Source organism: Eurytemora carolleeae, unplaced genomic scaffold (genome assembly GCF_000591075.1).
Source record: "Eurytemora carolleeae unplaced genomic scaffold, Eaff_2.0 scaffold890, whole genome shotgun sequence".
In the NCBI taxonomy this organism is placed as follows: domain Eukaryota; kingdom Metazoa; phylum Arthropoda; class Copepoda; order Calanoida; family Temoridae; genus Eurytemora; species Eurytemora carolleeae.
The window spans coordinates 9,082-32,084 of record NW_019396777.1 but is presented as its reverse complement, the minus strand read 5'-3'; the positions used below and the strand labels follow the sequence as shown (position 1 = coordinate 32,084).

The 23,003-nt window shown below is 32.8% G+C and overlaps 1 protein-coding gene across 1 annotated transcript; it reads right to left on the bottom strand.

Moving 5' to 3' along the window:
- Positions 1 to 142: 142 nt before the first annotated feature.
- On the bottom strand, positions 143 to 22,434 carry LOC111708575 (uncharacterized). The gene is made up of 28 exons (XM_023481994.1): positions 21,659 to 22,434; positions 21,512 to 21,598; positions 20,883 to 20,982; positions 20,282 to 20,362; positions 17,288 to 17,376; positions 16,904 to 17,105; positions 16,143 to 16,317; positions 16,009 to 16,087; positions 15,849 to 15,933; positions 15,339 to 15,545; positions 14,866 to 14,998; positions 12,428 to 14,807; positions 11,816 to 11,873; positions 10,542 to 10,679; positions 10,317 to 10,473; positions 10,209 to 10,240; positions 10,075 to 10,152; positions 8,861 to 8,986; positions 7,077 to 7,147; positions 6,933 to 7,006; positions 6,330 to 6,454; positions 5,224 to 5,378; positions 4,657 to 4,781; positions 4,106 to 4,324; positions 3,979 to 4,019; positions 3,355 to 3,456; positions 1,158 to 1,284; positions 143 to 1,085 (listed from the first exon to the last, which is right to left on the bottom strand). The coding sequence occupies exons 1-28, from the start codon at positions 22,224 to 22,226 to the stop codon at positions 999 to 1,001; spliced, it is 5,901 nt and encodes a 1,966-aa protein (XP_023337762.1). The 5' UTR covers positions 22,227 to 22,434; the 3' UTR covers positions 143 to 998.
- Between the last annotated feature and the right edge of the window lie 569 nt (positions 22,435 to 23,003).

The following is a 23,003-nucleotide window of genomic DNA, read 5'->3' as shown; positions in this document are numbered from 1 at the left end:
AAAAATTTGATCAGGAGATTAGGAGGTCTGCATTTGATCAGGAGATTAAGAAGATCGATTTTATTTGATCTGAGCTGAAAACTTAAGATTGTGATATCCTTAATCCCAATTGGTTAATTAATCTTGAGATTAATAATAAAAGAAGAACAAGCATTATTTAATCTTGAGATTAAGAAAAAGAGTGGATCAAGCATTAATCCCGATATCCACCATTCAAAATTTCCCAGCTCAGAAGATATATTTTATCGGGAGATTTAAAACTCTGTATTGATTAGGAGATTAGGAGGCCTGTATTTGATCAGGAGATGAAGAAGACTTGTATTTGATCAGGAGATTAAAAGGTATGTATTTGATCAAGGGATTATAAGGTCTACATTTGATTAGGATATTTTAAGGTCTGTATTTGATCAGGATATTAAAAGGTCTATATTTGGTCACAAGATTATAAGGTCTGTATAACTAGGAGGTCTATATTTGATCAGGAGGTTAGAAGGTCTATATTTGATCAGGAGATTAGGAGGTCCAAATTTGATCAGGAGATTAGAAGGTCTATATTTGATCAGGAGATTAGGAGGTCTAAATTTGATCAGGAGATTAGAAGGTCTATATTTGATCAGGAGATTAGAAGGTCTATATTTGATCAGACGAATAGAAGGTCTATACTTCATCAGGAGATTAAAGGTTTTCATTTATTTAGGAGATCAAAAGGTCCGTATTTGATTAGCGGATTAAAAAGTCCGTAATTCATCAGAAGATTAAAAAGTCTGTATTTGTTTAGGAGATCAAAAGGTCCGTATTTTATTAGCGGATTAAAAAGTCCGTAATTCATCAGAAGATTAAAAATTCTGTATTTGTTCAGGAGATTAAAAAGTCTGTACTTCATCAGGAGATTAAAAAGTCTGTATTTGATCAGAAGATAAAAAAGTCTGAATTTGTTCAGGAGATTAAAAAGTCTGTATTTCATCAGGAGATTAAAAAGTCTGTATTTCATCTGGAGATTAAAAAGTCTGTATTTGTTCAGGAGATGGCTTAAAGCTAAACGAGATCATATACTTCTTGTTCTTCTCCAGTTGATCAGTTGGAACCTGAACACAAAATTTCATATTCATTTTTAAATCTTTTTTTCATAAAAGATATTTGATCAAGGTTAGGTTTACCTTTATATTTTGCATCTTGTCTCCATTTTTTATTCTTAGAGTGAGAGGGAGAGAGGGAGATATTTCTCGAAGCAAAGTTTTCCTCGTCTCCGAGTTTATAATTCGATTCCTGCTCATCCGTCCTCTCCTAAACATAGTTTCAGGATAGATTTGTTTATCTTTCGAACATCTAAATGTAATTGTGTTCAGATATATATGATAAGTGAAGTGAAATGCAAAGTCTACAAAGATTTCCAGAAAGGGGCGTACGAGAGCATTTGTGGAGGGGGGGGGGGGCACAAAAAATGTTCGTGCCCTCCCTTGGCAACATTTTTTAACTATGTAAACTATTTGATCATATACACACTTCCATATTACAAGTGTTAATAAATTATTTATGTAATTTTCTTAAGTGGACTCAAAATTCCAGCTTCCATGTTATAGAAATATTTACCTTTCTATTGAGATAAGGAGGGACTTTATTTCCACTGGAGGGGTTTGAAAAAATGCTTTTTAAAATTTAAAGCTTTACGCAGGGTGATTTACATTCCACTGGAGGGATTCAGTTATCCTTCCTAGGGTTTATAATTCCACTGGAGGGATTCAGATATCCTTACTAGGGGTTTTTAATTCCATTGTAATTGTAATCCCTACAGTGGAATTATAAACCCCTAGGAAGGATAACTGAATCCTTCCAGTGGAATTATAAACCACCAGAAAGGATATCTGAATCCCTCCAGTGGAATTTTAACTCCTAGTAAAGATATGTGAATCCCTCCAGTGGAATGTAAATCACCCTGCGTAAAGTTTTAAATTGAAAAAGCATTTTCACAAACCCCTCCAGTGGTCTCCAGTGGTCTCCAGTGAAGTCAAAATCTTACTACGAACTTCCGTGACTCCCTTATCTGATCACCCTGTAATACCAGACCCCAGGGTATACTTGTGCATTTAAGAAATTTTAGGAAAATAAGTGTTTCAGCAAGCTAAGCAAAATATGTGTGTTCAGAAAAATAAAGAATGTTTATCTTTTATAGCATAGTTAAGTATACATCTGATGGTCTGTTACTGTATAGAGAAAGGAAAATTTAGCTTCATCCATGTTTACAGAAAGGTAAAGTATGCAAAGTCTGTATACCTTTGTTTAAAGCAAGGTAAAGTTTGTATACCTGTACTTATAGCAAGGGAAAGTCTGTATACCTATTATCTATGTTTATAGCAAAGTGAAGTCTGAATACATGTTTTTAGAGCAATGTAAAGTCTATTTACCTATTTCAAGGTAAAGTCTGTATACCTGTGTTTAGAGCAAGGTAAAGTCTGTTTAACTGTGTTTATAGCAAGGTAAAGTCTGTATACCTGTGTTTAGGGCAAGCACCTGTTTTTAGAGCAAGGTAAAGTCTGAGTACCTGTGTTTAGAGTAAGGAAAAGTCTGTATACCTGTGTTTAAAGCAAGGTAAAGTCTTTATACTGTGTTTAGAGCAAGGTAAAGTATACCTGTGTTCAGAGCAATGTAAAGTATACCGTTCAGAGCAATGTAAAGTTTACCTGTGTTTAGAGCAAGGTATCCCTGTACACCTGTTTTTAGAGCAAGATAAAGTCTGTTTACCTGTGTTTAGAGTAAGGTAAAGTCTGTATACCTGTGTTTAGAGCAAGGTAAAGTCTGTTTACCTGCGTTCAGAGCAAGGTAAAGTATACCTGTGTTTAGAGCAAGGAAAACATACCTGTGTTTAGAGCAAGGTATCCCTGTGTTTAGAGCAAGTTATCCCTGTACACCTGTTTTTAGAGCAAGATAAAGTCTGTTTACCTGTGTTTAGAGTAAAGTAAAGTCTGTATACCTGTGTTTAGAGCAAGGTAAAGTCTGTTTACCTGCGTTCAGAGCAACGTAAAATATACCTGTGTTCAGAGAAAGGTAAAGTATACCTGTGTTTAGAGCAAGGTAAAGTCTGTTTACCTGCGTTTAGAGCAAGGTAAAGTATACCTATGTTTAGAGCAAGGTAAAGTATACCTGTGTTTAGAGCAAGGTAAAGTATACCTGTGTTTAGAGCAAGGTAAAGCATACCTGTGTTTAGATCAAGGTAAAGCATACCTGTGTTTAGAGCAAGGTAAACTATACCTGTGTTAAGAGCAAGGTAAAGTATACCTGTGTTTAGAGCAAGGTAAAGTATACCTGGGTTTAGAGCAAGGTAAAGTATACCTGTGTTTAGAGCAAGGTAAAGTATACCTGTGTTTAGAGCAAGGTATCCCTGTGTAAGCATGAGCTGCGTGGTGGCAGCGATGAGATGAGTTTGTGCACATACTTGGATCACTACTACTCTGATCATCTCTATGCATCAACAGAAATTTCAATCATTATAATTTGACAAATTCTCAATAACATTTTTATAAATACTTTGCTGATACTGAACGGAAAATAGAGAAGTATTTTCTTTAGGTTTCGGTTGCAAAAATATTAGGTGTGGGTTTTAATCAATTGTGATCAACCGATCATTTCATATGTTAGAAAAAAGTGAATTGTAAATTTTTAAACAACATTTGTTCTGCAGTCAGAACTTTTGTGTTGTGACTCTAGGGATCAACCAATGAACTCCATCTTCTGCAAATTTATTTAATTTAGTTCCTTTATTATATCCCGTGGTGGTCAGGGACAACTTTAATAAAGGGATCAAGCATTTATCCTCAAATTTAAAAGATCCCAGATTGGATATCAAGATCATGCGTTCAAGACTGAAGATTCACTGAACAAAAGTTTAACCTTTCAAAGAAGCAGTTCACCCCTATGTATATCCATCGATATCATTGTTATGTATTTACAAAAGATTGACGATCAAAGTTTTGAAATACTTACTTGACATGTGACGTTTGTTGATGGCACCCTATTCCTCTCTCCTGATATTGAAAATGTTGAATCATTAAAATTTTTGTATTAAACAATTGTTTGAATCTACTAATTATTTAATAAAACAAACACAAACCTGAAAAATCCCCGCCATCTTGTTTCCTTCTCCAAACCGGTTTACGGCAGCTATTTTATATCCTGACATGTACTTGGACTGCGCCGACTGGAACTGATACAAGGACTGTGAACTCCGGTTGAAGTTCTGAGATTCCATGTTTGTACTTGAGTTATGAGATCTTCCCTCCCTTTTCTCCTGAACCCTCTCTAGCTCCTTGTATAGGTAAGACTCGAACTCCTGAATCAAAATTTAGAACACTTCATGTCATTTTTTTTAGAATAGGATGTGTCAAGATTTTAAGTTTGCAGTTGCAATTAAGCTTGCAATGAGCAGATTTTTTTTTTGATTTTTAAATTGTTTTAATTATTATTTTTCAATAGCAGTTATATCTATCATTCTGTGCACAATGTACACTGTTCACTGTGCCACTGTCAAAAGTTTATTATCATAAATTTCAAATTTCAAATGTAAATTATTAAATTTTAAGATATATCTACACGTTTATAAAACAAAAAGTAAATTTAAAAACTCTTGAAATAAAAGACGTCTTTTGCCTGATTTATGAATACCTTGTATGAGAATCCTCCCTTGTATTTAGATCTATCAAAGAATTTATTAATCGTTGCATCATATTTCTCGGTTAGTTCTTTAACTATTATTCTCTCATTAGAACTGTTAAAAACAACCATGTTATTTCAATTCATGTTTATAGTCATTGAAAATTGATTGGTCATAGATTATTGCAGAGAAAGAGAGATAGATTTCAGGAGTAAATGTAAAACTGAGCATATATTTTATTGGTAACAAATAGGAAGCAGAATTGTTGTTTTGTTTTCCCTTTTTTTATTTGAAATGCTAATACGGACGCAAAAATAGTCTACGTGGCATTGGTTTTAAAAAGAAACAAAGACGACATTTAATTAGTTATATATTTCTTCTTCCTTGGTTACTATTCTATGTAATTGAGAACCTAATCTGAAAATATGTCAATAGAATATTTATAAAGTTTTCCAAGAAAAGTTTCAACGTTTAGCCAATATCCATATTTATCAAGGATTAGAGCTAAAGGAGAATTCATGTTTATCATTTTTTTCTTCAATATTTCGGGAATATCCATATTCATCAAGGATTAGAGCTAAATCCATGTTTATCATTTTTTTCTTCAATATTTCGGGAATTGTTTAACATGGTTTGCCTAGGTGCTCGTATTTGCATTCGTTTAATATTAAGAAGCTCCTGGAATATTCTTCTCTCAAGCTGGAACCGTTTCACGTGACTCGGAGCAAAGGTACTGGAAGATATTATCAGATTAAAGTTATTACAGGCAGCTCTAAACCTATCTTTCTGGTAATAATCTTACGGTTTTTATGTTTGTCTATCTAAATGCAGCGAGCCTCTTCTATAGTACAGGGTGTCCCACGAAACATGACAGTAGCAAGAAGATTTTAAAGTCGTCTTAGAACTTTGAATTTATTTGTGACACTCAGTCATGAACTCTCTATTAAATGTCAGATTCTGGAAACTACAACCAATAAAATCTCATAATTCTGGCATTTCCAAAATGTGGTCTGTCTTTTTTGTGCTATCAATATTGCCGGAAATATTAAGATTTCGTACAGATTTTACTGTTTATAATTAAACCAAAATTGACGAAATCTGACAATATTTAACGCACACAAAAGGCAGACCACATTCTGAAACTGCCAAGACAATGGGTATTTTGTTCTTATCAACTTTTTTGTTATTATCTCATTTTTTTCATTGGCAGAAAGGCTTTTTTATTTTAAAAAAGGTTTAATTTAAGGAATTGTTTAATTCTGACCGAACGTACATCTGCCCCGGGAATTGGGAGCATGTGAGTTACACAAAAAATGTGAGCTATTTTCATCCCGGGATTTTGATAAAATAAAATAGATAAAATAAAATTTCTAAATTTTGACACAATTATTGTGAGTTCCTAAAGTGAAAATCTTGAGTAAAGCGATCAATTTTGAAACAGACTTATATGAAGTAAAAAGGAATTGAGTTTTTGCCACAAACTCAAATCTTCAGATCCCAATATCTATGCAACCTGATGGTGCAAACCATTGATATTTCAAACTTAGATTATTTGATTTAGATGAATTCATAGTTTGAAATATCTAAGGTGTACAACATTGAGTTACAAAGAAATAGAGATAAGGAAATCAGAGTTTGTGGCAAAAACTCAATTCCTCTGTTTACTAAACATATCATGAATCACCTGACTTGTTGGATATCCTTGGATTTGAGGCTGAGATCAATCTTCTCCTTCTTCCTAGTAGAAGGTTTAGTGGAGTGACCAGCCTGCCAGTAGCTGGATACTGGTTCAGGTCTAGGGGTCAATCCCTAGATAAATAAGAAATATAGCCTCTACTCAATCCAATTAGACATATAAGGAAAATGTACAATTCATGGAAAATTACTGGTACGACTGTTTGACCTCGTAGCTCCTCTAGTTTGTATGCTACGTTCATCTACAGAGTGTCCCATTTCATATTAGATTATCTCCAATCTTTAACGCCAAAATACGCACATAATACTAAAAAAATCTAGCATTTTCTGCAAACAAAATTTCTATTAGCCTTATTAATTTTTTTAAAATGATTCATTCTTCTTAAATTTTTTGATTTATCCCCCAAAATGTAATTTAGACCCATTGATGCAGTCTAATTTGATGTGGGACACCCTGTATTAGAACAGCAACTGTATTTGGTTGCACATAAAAATGTATTTAACTTGTATGATTTTCTCAATAGGTTTTCAAAATGTGAATACTGAATTTATGGTGGAAAAGAAAGATATGAGCTGGGTTGAATAATCCTACCCCTAAACTTGTGATTTCAAGATCTTCTGCTAGAACTCCGGATTTAGAAACATCAACCTTCTGAGGTTTAGGACCTGAAGTAAGGATAAATGTTCAGCATATTCACGTTGTCTGTGCTGAGACCAGATGTTGCATGATGTATACCTGTACATGAACTTTCGTCTCCACTTTGTCTCACAACATCACTGTACCCAGAGTCTTTAGGATCACAAGATCTGAAACAAATAATAACTAAACCGAGCTGTGATTTTTAAAATCAATGCTTGGCAAATAGGAAAAGCCGGGAAATTTGAAATTTTGCGCGCAATTTAAAAGTGAACTCTCATTAGTTGGAAATAGGGATTCCAGCGAAAATGGGAAATTGTTTCGCGAAAATAAAACAATTTCGCATTTCGTACGCTTGAGAAAAATGCGAAAACTTTCGCGAAATAAGAAATGCGGAAATTTTGCGAAAATTTTGGATTAAGAAGGAAATTAAAGGTTTCCACACTGAATATTCAGACTAAGCGATAGGGATTAAAACTATCCAATTCTATAGTTTTCAGCTCAAGTCGTATATAACACAGGAATTGGGGGGAGGGGGCCCCCAGATTTTTTACGCACAGTTAGTTTTTTATTAAACAGTTTTTTTACAGACTTTGCACATTTGCTTTTTTACTCACTCAATGTTTAACCCATGCAAACCTTAGTTTATGTATTTCAGTGTCAAATAATGATTTTATCTATTTCTAAACGAGTAGAATGAAAACGAGCAATACCTTCCTTATGTTTTTAATATATTAACCTAAGGGTTCTTTAAAAGTGTGTTATTAATTATTTATAATGTTTTGTGCCGAGTAAATAAAAAAGAAAACTCCTGGTCAAACTACGGATCATTCTTGGTTTTCAAGAGAGTACTCTGGTCTTGATACTATATTATTAATAATAATAATAATTATACTAATAAGATAAATAAAAAAAGATGTTAATATAAAAAAAGTTAGTTTTGTTTGTAGTTTTCCAGGTATACATGTTTGTTCATTTATCTTATGAAGAAAAAGTTAATAATATAAAATGTTGGTCCTAGTATTTTTTACATTTAAACTGACCCTTGAAAGGATGAACTTTAATAATGTATATTCTAAAAGTTTTATATTTTCTAATGCGAGGTTTAAATATTCAAAAGAACTAAAAAAAGTACTTTCTTATTTTAGCAGAAATTATGGGTTTAGTTTTAACTAGGTAGTATTGAACAATAGGTTTACCTATGAGTAGGTGTATGTAAACTATAGGTTTACCTATGAGTAGGAATATGTAATCTATAGGTTTACCTATGAGCAGAAATATGTAAACTATAGGTTTACCTATGAGCAGGAATATGTAAACTATAGGTTTACCTATAAGTAGGTAGATGTAAACTATATGTTTACATATGAGTAGGGAGATGTAAACTATAGGTTTACCTATGAGCAGGAATATGTAAACTATAGATTTACCTATGAGCAGGTAAATGTAAACTAGAGGTTTACCTATGAGTAGGAAGATGTAAACTATAGGTTTACCTATGAGTAGGTAGATGTAAACTATATGTTTACATATGAGTAGGAAGATGTAAACTATAGGTCTATCTATGAGTAGGTAAATGCAAACTATATGTTTACACATGAGTAGGTAGATGTAAACTATAGGTTTACCTGTGATTAGGAATATGTAAACTATAGGTTTACCTATAAGTAGGTAGATGTAAACTCTAGGTTTACCTATGAGCAGGAATATGTAAAATTTACCTATGATTAGGAAGATGTAAACTATAGGTTTACCTATGAGGTAGATGTAAACTTTAGGTTTACTTATGAGTAGGTAAATGTAAACTATAGGTTTACCTATGAGTAGGTAGTATTGAACTATAGGTTTACCTATGAGTAGGTAGATGTGAACTATAGGTTTACCTATGAGTAGGTAAATGTAAACTATTCTCTAAATCACTCTCAAGGTTTGAGTTTCTATCAAGGCCTCTCCTGGAGACAAACATAGGAATAGGAGCACAACTCCTCTCCCCTTCTTCCTCCGTTCTTCTACAAGTTGAAGGTTGAAACAAATAATTATAATACATATTTACCAAGATATTACTTTAATATTACCCAGATACTAACGGGAACTGTCCCACATCTTATACACAATATTTTTAGAATATTGCCTATTATTACTTTGTACTAACTATAAATATATATTGCTCAGTTACATTTGCCATAATACTTTTGCAAAACAAAAATTGCCATAATTACACTTGCCAAAAATTTAACTTGCCATAAGTTACACTTGTCATAATGGTTACACTTACCATAATACTTTTGCAAAAAATGCATTTGCCATAATCTCACTTGCCATAAGTAACACTTGCCATTAGTTACACTTGTCATAATGGTTGTACTAGCCATAATGGTTACTCTTGCCATAATTACACTTGCCATAATAACACTTAATTAAAATTAAATTTAGTTAAAATTACTGTCGGACGATGTTTGCATAGTGACTCTTCACCAAGTTCTTCCAGTTAAGAAAATATGGAACTTAACTCACGTTAACTGTTGTGCTTTAAAACAAAAGTTGGAAATTTTCATGTGAAAATTTTCCGCATTTACAAAAAAAACGACAAATTTAAGATCTTTCTTAAAATTAGAAAATTATGACAAAAGTAATTATTGCAAGTGTAATTAAGTGTAACCATTATGGCAAGTGTAACTTATGGCAAATGTAACTTATGACAATTGTTACTTATGGCAAAAGTATTTATGACAAGTGTAATTATGGCAAATGTATTTATGGCAAAAGTATTATGGCAAATGTAACAGAGCCATATATGCTATATTTTATCCTGATTTTGCGGAGATCATTACCAATATATTACCCAGATATAATTTTTTATTAATTTTTATAATTCCTTTTTTCTTGTATATATAAGATTTTACAGAGATTATTACCAAAATGATACCCAGAAATTACTTTTTATTAAATATTATAATTCTTTTTTTTTCCTGTTTATATAAGCTTTTACAAAGATTATTACCAATATATTACCCAGATATTTCTTTTTATTAATCATTATAATTTCCTTTTTTCTTGTATACATAAGATTTTAAAGAGATTTTTACCAAAATATGACCTGGAAATTGAAGAATTATTGATGTATTGGACAGGAAGAGTTGACCGTCGTGATAAAGGAGGAGAATCATCACTCGAACTGTTTTATTAAAACATTAAAATATCCTGCTAGGCATCGTTTAATTGTTTCTGCACATGTCCAAAGATCTTCGGATCGCCTCTTTATTCTAGATAAAAAGACAAAAATCTGTGGTGGGGTGAATAAAAGACTGATAAAATTATGGAAAATGTTTTATTCCTAACAGTCTCCAAGTTCTTCTCCTGTCTCTTTAGTCTCCTTGAGCTTCCTGCAGAGTTTCCTATTCTCCGGGTAGGACTAGGAGTAGTAGAATCTGACCTGTTAGGACCAGAATGGGGAAAACTTGCGACTCCGGGAAACCAAGTAGACGGCTCTTCTATGCTAGAATTGAAATAATCTTTTAAGGACGGAATATGATTATTTTAATAGGAAAGGTTGGATCTGTTTACCTTTTCTCCTCAAAAGCCTGAACCTGCTTAGAATCCACCTGGAGAAGTCTAACCCTGACATTCTCATCATACAGCTGGTGGAGAGATATAAAGTTTGGTGGAGTATACTGGGTCTCCCGGCACTCTATATCAGGTAACCTATACATTCATTCTTTCATTCATTTATTCATCCTTTACTTATCTATTCATTATTTACCCTTTTATTTATTTATTTAATCATTATTTTTCATCCTTTCATTTATTCATCCTTTCTTTCATTTCTTCATTTATATATTCATTTATATATTCATACTTTCATTTATTCATCCTTTACTTATCTATTCATTTATTCATTTCTAGTATTATTCATCCTTTATTTATCTATTCATAATTAATCCTTTCATTTATTTATTTAATCATTATCATTCATCCTTTAATTTATTCATTCTAGTATTATTCATCCTTTCTTTCATTTCTTCATTTAATCATTATTCATCCTTCTTTAATTTATTCATTTAATCATCATCCATCCTTTATTTTTTTTATTTTACATTATTCATCCTTTCATTTCGTCATTTGATCATTATTATTCATTCTTTCATTTATTCTTTTAATCATTATTTATCCTTTCATTTATTCATTCTATCATTATTCATCCCTTCCTTTATTTCTTCAGTTAATCATTATTCATTCTTTCATTTCTTCATTTAATCATTATTCATACTTTCATTTATTCATTTAATCATTATTATTCATCCTTTCATTTATTCATTTGATCACTATTATTGATTCTTTTATTATTCATTCTATCATTATTCATCCTTTCTTTTATTCATTTAATCATTATTCATCCATTCATTTCTTCATTCTATCATTATTATTCATCCTTTCATTTCTTCATCCTATCATTATTCAAACTTTCATTTATTTATTTAATCATTATTATTTATCCATTCATTTATTCATTCTATCATTATTCATCCTTTCATTTATTCCTTTAATCATTATTCATCCATTTATTTATTTATTTATTCAATATTCATTCTTTCTTTTACTATTTAATCATTATTATTTATCCTTTAATTAATTCATTATATAATACAATCATTCTTTCATTTTTCAATTTTATGACCCAAACAGCCTTTCATTTATTCATTTGATTAGTCATTAATTCTTTCATTTATTCATTTATATATCATTCTTTGCATTAAATTTTAATACATTTTTTCGGTTCATTAATTTTTCTTATTTTAATTTTGAGAATGATCAAATATAAGATAATTGTAAAGGAATACTGTGGATATGGTTCCGTCTGCGTATGCCGTGGAGTTCTGTAGATCCTCTCATCAGCAACTAAACATTTACTATTTAGGTTAACAACATAAGTATTCTAACTTTAATGGACTGGAAGTGTAATTCCGTGTGACCCTACGTTTATAGATATAGTGTAGGAACTATTCACAGCGGTACCCTTTAAACCTTTCTCTAATAATCGACGACAGAGTAATCTGTGTTTTCATTTCTAAAATGATGTTTAAATAACCGGAAAAATGCAAAGTGTACAGTGTGAACACAACACATATTTCTCAAATATCCAGAAATTTCCATGTCCATCGCTGTCTTCAAATAAATTGAACGAAAATATTTTCCAGGACTTCCAGAAAGTAAATATTATCATTTTTTAATTTAAAACAGTTTGCAAACAAAAGTTATCAACAATTACAAGCGTTTCTGTAGATAAACAAGGATAAGTCTCTTATCCTTGATCAGGTTTAAAGGGTATTGTTGTGAATCGGACACGCCACTCCACAATAAGAAGGCCTGTGCCGCGTCTTTAATATTTACTGGTTTTAATTCATCTCGTCAAAAAAGCGAGTTTTTAAATATATATCTTAACTGCCACGGACCTGGTTCAAGATTTTCTGTGGATTCCGATGAATCGTTCTTGTTTACAGTCTCACTTTCACCCAATTCGTCCTCTTTGCTATCCTCAGAATCAGCCTCTGTATCATCATTGTCCTCGTTTCTATCATATTCATCCGTATAAGTGAACTGACTAACTGTAGTTGTTTTATCCTGAGATTCATAAAACTCTTCTCTTGCTTTCCTTGCAGTTTCAATTGTTCTCTTTGCCTTCTCATCTGCTAACTGAGGGATATCTTCTAAACCAGATTTTACTTTACAAAGAACAGAATCAGCTCTTTGCATAAATTTCTCCAGTTCATCTTTCTTTTCATCAATACGTGCAATAAAGGATTTGTTCAGGTTTTCAATGTTGTTTAAAATTTCTTTAACTTGAACTCGTTGTTCTTCTAGTTCTGCGGACATTTTGGTTTCTGATCGGAGTTCCATATTTTTCAGTTCTTCCTTCAGTTTCTCGCAAATCTGCTGAGCAATGTTATCCGCACTCTGCTGAAACTTGATCAGGTTCTCCTCTAGAATATCTTCAGGTGGAGGAAACCTCTTCTTCTTGGGACTTCTTCTCATTTCATCAACGCTCCATTCTTTTTCAAATCTTTGTTTAACAACATTTTCAAACGAACGTTTTGAAGAATTTGCTGAAGAAACTTTGGAGGTGGGTTCGGTATCAGTTTCGTTGGACACTTTGGTTTCATCTTTATCAGCTTCAACATTCTCAACAGATTTTTTAATTTCTTTGGTTTTATTTTTAACAACTTTTAAACTCTTATCAGCTTCTATAGTTTCATTGGTTTTATCTTCCACATCTTTAACGCTCTCATCAGATTTAATTGTTTCTTTGATTTTATCTTTATCATTTTTACCACTCTTCTTATATTCTATTATTTCGTTGGTTTCTTTGTCTTTGACTCTTTGGTCTGAGCCAATGGATTCTTTTAAATTATACTTTTCATCATCTTCAATGATTTGATCAGTTTCATCAATTTTTGAGATGTTGTCACATTCTTCTCCTTTTTTAATGTTTTCTAAATCATTGGTATTTTCTTGAGGAATTCCAGTATTTTCTGGAGCTATCTCTTCAGCAGTATTCTCCTCTTCTATCTTCTCAATATGATCATTACTTTGTTTCTCTGTATTCTCTGAAACTTCTTCAATAGTAGTAACTGTATCAAGGTTCGAGATTATCTCATTATCAACAGAATTTTGATCATTATCTATCTCCACTTTGTAAATATCTGAATCAGGAATCTTCGTTTTTTCTTGTTCTGGACTGTTTAACTTCTCTGGAGACGTTTGAATCTCAGCTTCCAGAAAAGTTTTTGTTAAATCAATTTTCTCCGGGGATGTTTGAACCTCGGATTCTAGAAAACTTTTCACTGATTCAATCTTTTCTGGAGATGTTTGCATTTCTTTACTTTCCATCTTATTATCACTATTAATAGTTTCCAATCCTGATTCATCCACTTTTTCTTCTGTTGGATTCTCTTCAGTTTGGTTAGAATTCTCTGTTGTCTCAGCTTGATCAGAGCTCGGTTCAGTGTGCTGATCAACCTTGTTCTCATTCACTTGTTTGTACTCAACAGGTAGAACCTGTTCTCCTTGACTCTCGGAGAAGGCGCGAACTAGAGCTTTCTGTAAGGCATTTTTATCAGTAATTTTTATTGCCGGAACACCCCCATGGAGCTGTAAATACTTTGCACACCCCTTGTTTGACCTGTGCATCGCAGCATCAAAGGGGGTGAGTAGCTGGCCCTTGGAATTTCTCATAATAGGATTCACAAAGGCCCCTTGATCCATCAGCACTTTACAGATTTCTATTTTATCATACAAGGCAGCTAGATGGAGTAGGGTCCTACCCTCATTATTGGTCGAATTTACAGATTCTGGTTTCTGATTTAAAAGCCAGCTGATTACTTCTTTTTCGCCAGAATGGACAGATTCATGCAAAGGATAATCTCCTCGCTTGTTTTTAATCCATAAATCTGCTCCGAAATTCTTCAGAGTTTTCAAGCTTTTTAGGATCCCTTTGGCAGCAGCACAATGGGCTGGAGTACGTCCTTTCATATCTTGTCGGTTTATCAGAGCTCCACTTTGAATTAATGCTTCTGTGCACTCTACGTGACCTAATGTAACTGCGTAGAACAACGCTGAACATCCGTTAGTATCCGTGGCATCTATTTCAATATCTTTCTCCATCAGGATTGCTTTTAAACTCATAGCATGCCCCCTAGAAGCTGAGCAGTGTAATGTTGTCAATCCTTCAAAATCATGTGAGTTAACATTAGCTCCAGCTCTCAATAATATATCTATAGCTTGAGTAGATCCTGCTGAACCTGCCCACAATAATGGGTTTCGACCCTCCTTATCCTAGAAATATTAGATTTAAAAATATCTTGAAAATATTATAAGATTTTTTGTAATTTACCAAAATATTGATGTCTGCTCCAAGCTTGATCAAAACCTGGAGACATTTGATAAAATCTTGTTGTTTCTGGGATTCAGCAGCGCACATCTGTACTGCATAGTGGATAGGGTAGGCTCCATGACAATCAGAAACACTAAAATTTGGAAAATTTCCGTTTCACTTTTTGGCGTTGCTACAGTGATAACCAGAAAACTCTGAAACAGGAACTTAACATAGTGCAATGAGCTTTAGACACTTTGATCCATTTAACTAAATTACTGATTTAATAAGTGTTCAGAAAATTATTTGCTTTGTAAAAGCATCAAATAAACTTGAGTATTGCTATAATGTCGTCTTTAAATTCCATTGTTTTCTGGTTATCACAGTATTACATTTGTTTACGAATATCCAAGTTGTACTGTGTTTAGTGACCATTCGTCAATATACGTCCATTTATCCGTGTTTACCCTGAGTAGGGAGTAATAGGAGGTTACCTAATATTTGCTCCCCTAAGCTGAAGATCAATGAGGATTTCTAGTTCTCCGCAGACAACAGCCCAGTGTATGACTGAATGTCTCTCGTGATCTGTACTGTTTACATCAGCTCCTCTATCCAGGAGTAGACGAGCAACCTTGAGGTTCCCAGATATAACTGCCAAGTGGAGGGGAGTGTATCCTTCATCATCCGGCTTATCCAACAACCTTTAAATATCTCTATATATATATAAAGTAGTAATCTCTGTTAGGATGTCCGATCTTAACTCGGGAACATCTTCACTGATTTGCCTCAAATTTTGATTGGGGAACTCGGAAGAACTATAGGAATGTTCTTAGCTGGGTCTAGAGATTTTTTAGTTAAGTGGGTTCATTTTTTTAGGGAAACTACAGTTTCCAGTAAAATGTGGGTTTCCAAACTGAATGTGTTTAGTGTCTCTTGAAATTACGAATACAGTCCCTTTAATTGTTAATCATTAAAAAATGTCTAAATTATTGTAAAGAACTCACGAAGGATCTGAATCTAGTATTCTAGAGATACATTCCAGACTAACAGGACTTTTCCGTCCCGTACTCGGGTGCAGGGATTTTTTTCCTAGAAGGATATATATATATATATATAGTTTCTTCATAGAGTTTATTGGTTGTAGAGATCTTAAACAATGTTTACCTTCACAACATAATGTTATTCTTCCACTACAGTGATCCCGGAGCAGATCAACCAGTTGTTCTGAATACCGGGAGTCAAACTGAAACAAAACCTCAATAATAAGATCACAAGATCTCTCATGGTATTATATATACCTGAAAAGGTTGAGCTAGCAGTCCTGGAATATTGACTGGAGATGAGTAAGGAGGATCAGGGAAGGATTGTTGTCTTACAGGATGAATGTTTAATGAATCTGCCAGGTTCTCAGCTTCATCTCTATGATACTCATCCCCGCTATCCTCAGAGTCACTCAGATACTCACACTTCAACCTGTAGGATTATGGTTGTGAATCCGTGATATGATAAAACTATGAAGTAAGAGGATTAAATAATGGTAAGGGAAGGATTTTCATCCGGGTAGGATCATGAATAAGGTTTAGATTGGGTGTTATTGTGAACACGGTTGAGTCATGCACGGAGTGAACGAATCAAACAAGATGCAACATTTAATATCAACTAAGAAAATCAGAGCTGGGAACTTTTGTATGGCTCTTTTATAATGATATGAATTTACACATTCCATACCTCTCATGGGGGTTTAACATTAATGGTTTGGATAATTGAAGGTACGTAAATAGAATAGATGAGTAAATGAGCAGATGCATAGATGAGTAGATGAATAGATGAATAGATGAGTAGATGAGTAGATGAGAGGATGAGTAAATGAGTAGATGAGTAGATGAGTAGATGAGTAGATGAGTAGATTAGTAGATGAGAAGATGAGTAGATGAGTAGATGAGCAGATGAGCAGATGAGCAGATGAGTAGATGAGTGGATGAGTAGATGAGTAGATGAGTAGATGAGTAGATGCGGAGATCAGTAGATGAGTAGATGAGTAGATGAGTAGAATGAGTACCGGACGGTTTTATGACGAACAGGAATACTGCTCTCATTCTCCTGGGAGCTATCGGAGTGTCTGGCCAGCTCCTTCTCCAGTTCCGTCCTTGCTCTCCTTGCTCTCTCCAGGATCTTCTTAACCTCAACCTCCTTCTCAGTCTTCACCTTCTTCTGGTTCTCCTTCTCTCTTTTCAGTAAGTTCTCATCAGGAGAAGAGAAGTCTAAACACATCAGAACAAATTAAATGTGTTATTAACCAATCAAAGATCCCTGTAAGGAATTATAAATACTTCTAATAAGAATATACCCCCTATAATATCTAATTAATTGTGTAATTGGTTGTATTAATGCTAACTGCAGAGACTAGATGAATATCTAGGTTGTATAAACTGTAGAGTTATACCTCGTCTCTCTGGGGAGTATTCAACAGGAGATGGGATTGGGGAGAGTTTTCCCCTAATCAATATATCAGCAATATCCTCACTTTCTTCTCTGCAATTATACAATTATTATATATTTTGAGAGAAAATGGTGAAAATGCGAACAAACGTTACATGAAAAGGGATGAAAAACAATGCAAAAAGAACAAAAAGGTATTAAAAAGGAATGAGGATGACAATTTTTTGGGGAAAACGCGGAAAAATATGTATGAAAAAGAATAGAATTAACAAAAGGATGGAAAAAAATTTTACAAATAAAGATTAGACAAAGATGGAAAAGGGAAGAAAAAAAATGAAAGGAAGAAAAGAAAACATTAAGAAAATAGTTCAAATTAGATTCCAATATTTAGGGATTAACGGTAATATAAAATAACATCGAAATGTATTCCCAACTCTAAAGTTGTGCATAATACATACGGATAGAGAATACTTTTAACGATTTCGGATGTTATATAGTAAATAATACAGATAGATGAAAAGGAGAAAAAGGAAAAACACGAATGTGGAAAAAACGGATAATAAGAGAGGATTGTAGAAAAGAAGAAAAGAAAAAGAGAAGATTGTACAGAAGAAGAAAAGAAGATTGTAGAAAATAAGAAAAGAAGATTATATAAAGGAGGAAATTAAGATTGTAGAAAAGAAGAAAAGAAGATTGTAGGAAAGAAGAAAAGAAGATTGTAGGAGAAAGAAGAATATAAGATTATAGGAAAGAAGAAAAGAAGATTCAGAAAAGAAGAATAGAAGATTGTATAAAAGAAGAAAAGAAGATTGTATAAAAGAAGAAAAGAAGATTGTTGGAGAAAGAAGAATAGAAGATTATAAGAAAGAAGAAAAGAAGATTCAGAAAAGAAGAATAGAAGATTGTATAAAAGAAGAAAAGAAGATTGTAGGAGAAAGACAAATAGAAGATTATAGGAAAGAAAAAAGAAGATTGTAGAAACGAAGAAAAGAAGATTGTAGAAAAGAAGAAAAGAAGAGTGTAGGAAAGAAGAAAAGAACATTGTAGAAAAGAAGAAAAAAGACTGTAGAAAAGAAGAAAAGAAGTTTGTATAAAGGAAGAAAAGAAGATTGTAGGAAAGAAGAATATAAGACTGTAGGAAAGAGGAAAAAAACATTGTAGAAAAGAAGAAATGAAGAAAAGAAGAAAAGAAGAAAAGAAGAAAAGAAGAAAAGAAGAAAAGGAGAAAAGAAGAAAAGAAGAAAAGGAGAAAAGAAGAAAAGAAGAAAAGGAGAAAAGAAGAAATGTAGAAAAGAAGAAAAGAAGAAAAGAAGAATAGAAAATTGTACCAAAGAAGAAAAGAGGTTTGGTTTAAGCAATGTTATAGGGACTGTAGACGTAATTTCAAGTGATCCTACATTTGAGTGAATTTGAGTGACATGTTCTATTCACAACAAACATGTTGAATTCTGACAATCTATTTTTTTCACTAAAAAAGAGAAACTACAATTAAAAATAATCAAATTTCAGGTAGAAAAATAAGGACATCTCGTTCATACTTGATCAGACAAAGGTTTCGTGGTTATCCGTTGTGAATCGGACATACCATTCTTTACGTGAAGGGTCCCTTGAAATTACACCCTTTAAAGAGCACAGAGCCTAACTGAAAACAATATCAATTTAGTTAATTTGTTAGATATAGTTCCCGGGAGGGAAAAATAAACTAGAAGGGAGATAACTCTCCTGGGATCTAGGATACACTAAATACAGGTGTTTATTGACTTAATTGCTATTCTCTTTCGCTATACTATAAACAGTAGATATACAACTTTATAGTGGTTTGTAATAAAACTGAGTCGAAAAAAAATATTTATATAATTATTTTTTTTGTGCTTTTACAGTTCTTGAACTTTGAACCTATAATTTTATTCAAAGGTCTCAATGTTTTTAAAGTTGTTTGTTGTTTTCATTCAACTTCATTTTAAACAAAATAAAAACACTTTCTAATTATTAAGTGTTATTTTGTTCTATCGATACTTCTGTATTGCAAGTTCGGGAGGTGTAGGGTTACGTGCAATGGGTTGGGGTTGGGGGGAGGGAGTGAAAAGGGGGAAACTCCATCCCCCCCCCTACCTGGAACATGCCCCCTTGCCCCTTTCATATTTTAACCTGTGTAAGTGTAAAGTGGTTTAATTTGTCCAAGAAATTTATTACAGTATTTTTAATACACTCTCTATTTTCTCAAAATCATTATTTTATTACAATTTTGATAGATATTAATAATGACATCCATGAAAGTACAACAGCTGTTTATTTTCCTACTTTTCAGCTTTGATTAGAACATGACTTTACATTTTTTTTAAATTATCGTTAATGCATAAATTCAAGGAATAATAACAGATTTTAGTTTCCGGGTTTCCTTGAATTTACAGGTTTGCAGAAAAAGTTGATGATTATTTGATTGTTTATATAAGAATGAGGTCAGTAGTCAGCTACCAGATACTGGGGGATTAACTGGCAAGGGAGGAAAGGGAAGGGAAAAAGGAAAACTTTGGAGAAAAACAAAACAAAAGCCAGCTAAAATTATTCAAGTTTAGACTAAAATTGGATTATTTAAAGAGTTGTTTATGACTATAAATATTTAATGGCGACTAAAATAGAAAATATACCTCAGCTTGTTATTCTGTTGGTTCAATAGAGAGACATCAAATTTAAAAAACTAATTGACAATAATCTAGTTTTACATCTTTTATATGAAAAGGTAGCAGAACACTAGTGATTCAATGTGTTCAAGAGTACTACAAGAATAAAAACCATGGAGAATTAATACAATTTGTTTGCTGAACAAGTTTATATTCACATTTCACATTTTTAAGCAAGTTTATATTCACATTTCACATTTTTCAACCTACCCCACCGCATCTTCCTCAACTGTCAAGGTAAAAAAATGCAACCCCTATTTTGATTTCTCAAGACTCAAGTTTTATATTTTAATTTTTACCTTTACATCATTATTTACCTGTCAAGTTTAAAACATTTAATAAGCTCCTCTGCGACGAGAATACTGGTTTTCCTACTTTTAATCGCTGTGCTACTAAACCTAAATATTTTCTACTCTACTCACGTGATAACTAAAAAAGCAATTCGAAACTAGAAAAGCAATTAAGATTTTATTTAATAATTAAAGGCATTATTTTATCAGATTAAATTAAGGGTAAAAATTAATGAATGTATAAAGTTGGTTAAACTACTTAGTTAATTTAATCCTTGGTTTGGTCCCATCTTTCTTTAAACTCAAGACAAGTCGTCTTTGATTCATTCTCAACAACTTTATGGATGGATTAATTTTCCTTCATAAGACCCAAAAAGTACCATCAACGATTCACAAGAGTACCTACTATATCCCTAAAATAATAATCATATCTCCGGTTTTATCAATTACTTTGTACGATAGCTAATACAGAAAAATATTAGATTGGTTTTTCCAAAAACCTACCAGGAAACTATTCAGATTGGTTAAATATTTAGTTTAAATAATTCTAAAATTAAGCTTTATTTATTTTTTACTTTTTTTATAATTAAATAAGAACGTAAACAATCCTTTTGTTGTTTTCACTCACCTAGTTGGACTTGTTTCAAGGCTCTTACAGGACATTGCATCAATACCTCCCTCCATGTAAACATCAGTTGGGAGAAGAGTTGGGATTGGGATATCCTCACCTAAATTAGGTCAGTATATCAGTTTCTAAATTTCAAACGAATGTCTGATTTTTATATCAGTTTAGCTTGGGAACCCAGCGTTGCCCAGGTTACTCGTAGTTACTCCCGCCATTTACCCGCACTTGGTCAATTTTACCGAGAAACTAAATTTTCTAAATAAAAGTCGACCCGCTAAACTTAGAATTTCAAAACCAAGCTAAGAACATTCCCGTGGCTCTCCCGAGTTCCACAATAAAAATATGAGTCAAATCGGTTCAGATAAAATACCATAAAACTGTGTAACAGGAAGACAACATTAAACTACGAATCAAGGGTATTTAATATTTTTACAAAACAAATAGTTTTTCTACTTCTAGGTCACTTACTGCTCAACTGCTGTACATTGGACAATATAAAGGCATAACCGGAGTCTTAAAGTCGTTTTTCCGTTCCAGAGTTTTCTGGTTCTAACTCTATTACTTGAGTTCAAAAAACCATGTTTTAAACGAAAAATGTTCGAAGTAAAAAATATATTTAATGAGAGACTAACCCATTAGTTTAGTAATCTGTAGTACGTCTAGTGTTAGTTTCATTATTTCATCTTTTATATCAACCTCTGTATCATTAGAATCTTCACCTAGAGCAGAAAATTTATAATTTTTATAAAATTCATGAAATATGTTTTAAAAAATTTAACCTAATAAAGATGCTTTTTCCTCCAGACAGGGTTCTTCTTGGATCTCTTGCAGCTCTCCAGGTCCTCGGTTTTCAATGACAGTTGGAGGACGGGTTCCTCCGAGAGATTCATCTCCGGGTTCCTGGTCCAGCAGGAAAGCTGTAACATCGAGATATGTGTTTGTCATGTCCAATATTGAACGTTTCAACATTGATGTTTCTAGTTCAGGTTCAGATTCATCAAGCTGACTCTCCGAGTCCTCAAGAATAGATTGTAAGCGTTCATTTCTCATTTCCCTGTAAATAGAGACCGCTAGATTCTCATTCTCTTGGTTTTTAACCTGTTTAGTATCCATCGATTGTCCCAGAGAATTAGTGAAATTGATCACAGTCTGAGAAACCTCAAGTACAGCTAGATCTACACCCGGAGTAGAAGATTCTTCAGTCCCATCATCTGGATTAGTTGAAAGCTCAGAGGAATGAAGTTTAGGTTCAAGGATATCTTGTAGAAGGTTCCCTTCTAAATTATGTTCAATTTCCCCAGTTTCTCCGGTATCTTTGATATGTGTATTTGTTGAATCTCCTAGCATTGATGTTAGATTTATCAGACTATTTGATATACCTACGACAGCCGTCCTGATACTAGGAGTTGGAGGGGAACCAGGACAGCTTGATCTTAGCTCTTCCTCAACACTTGAAAGACTTTTAGATTTAGTTAAATGTGAATTAGAAGATTGATTTCCCGGAGTTTCTGACCTTATCTCCAGGTTAGGTAAACTATCACGTCTTGGAGTTGGGGTTTCTGGAGTAAAATTGTGAAAAAAAATTATTCTATTTTTATTAATACTTTTTTATCTTTACAATTCTTTGAGCTGAAGTTTATGTTTTCGCTCTCCTCAAAAGCATTTAGAATAAAAAAGGAACTGAGTTTTCCCACAAACTTTGATTTCCTAATCCCATATGTCGTATACCTTTTATATTTCAAACTCTGAATTCGGTTAGATCAAATAGTTTACTGTTGGAAAAATCAAAGGTTTACAAAATCAGGTTGCAAAGATATAGGGATTATAAATGTGAGTTTGAGGAAAGAACCCAGTTTCTTAGCAATTTTCTGACCCTTAGCTCCTGAGAACTTTAAATCATAAACACATAAAAAAAAATAAGAAAAATTTCCGCAAAATAAAGATTTTTTTTTACATTTTTCCTAAATTATTTGTACTTTTGCTTTTCCAGAGTTTTCTTGTAAATCTGAGGTAGCTTCTGTTCATTCTGAACCCCGCTCTGCACACACAAAAGCATATCTTGAAAGGAATTATCAGGGATGTTTTTACTGCAGTGAAAGAAACTGAAAACATGCATTATTAGAG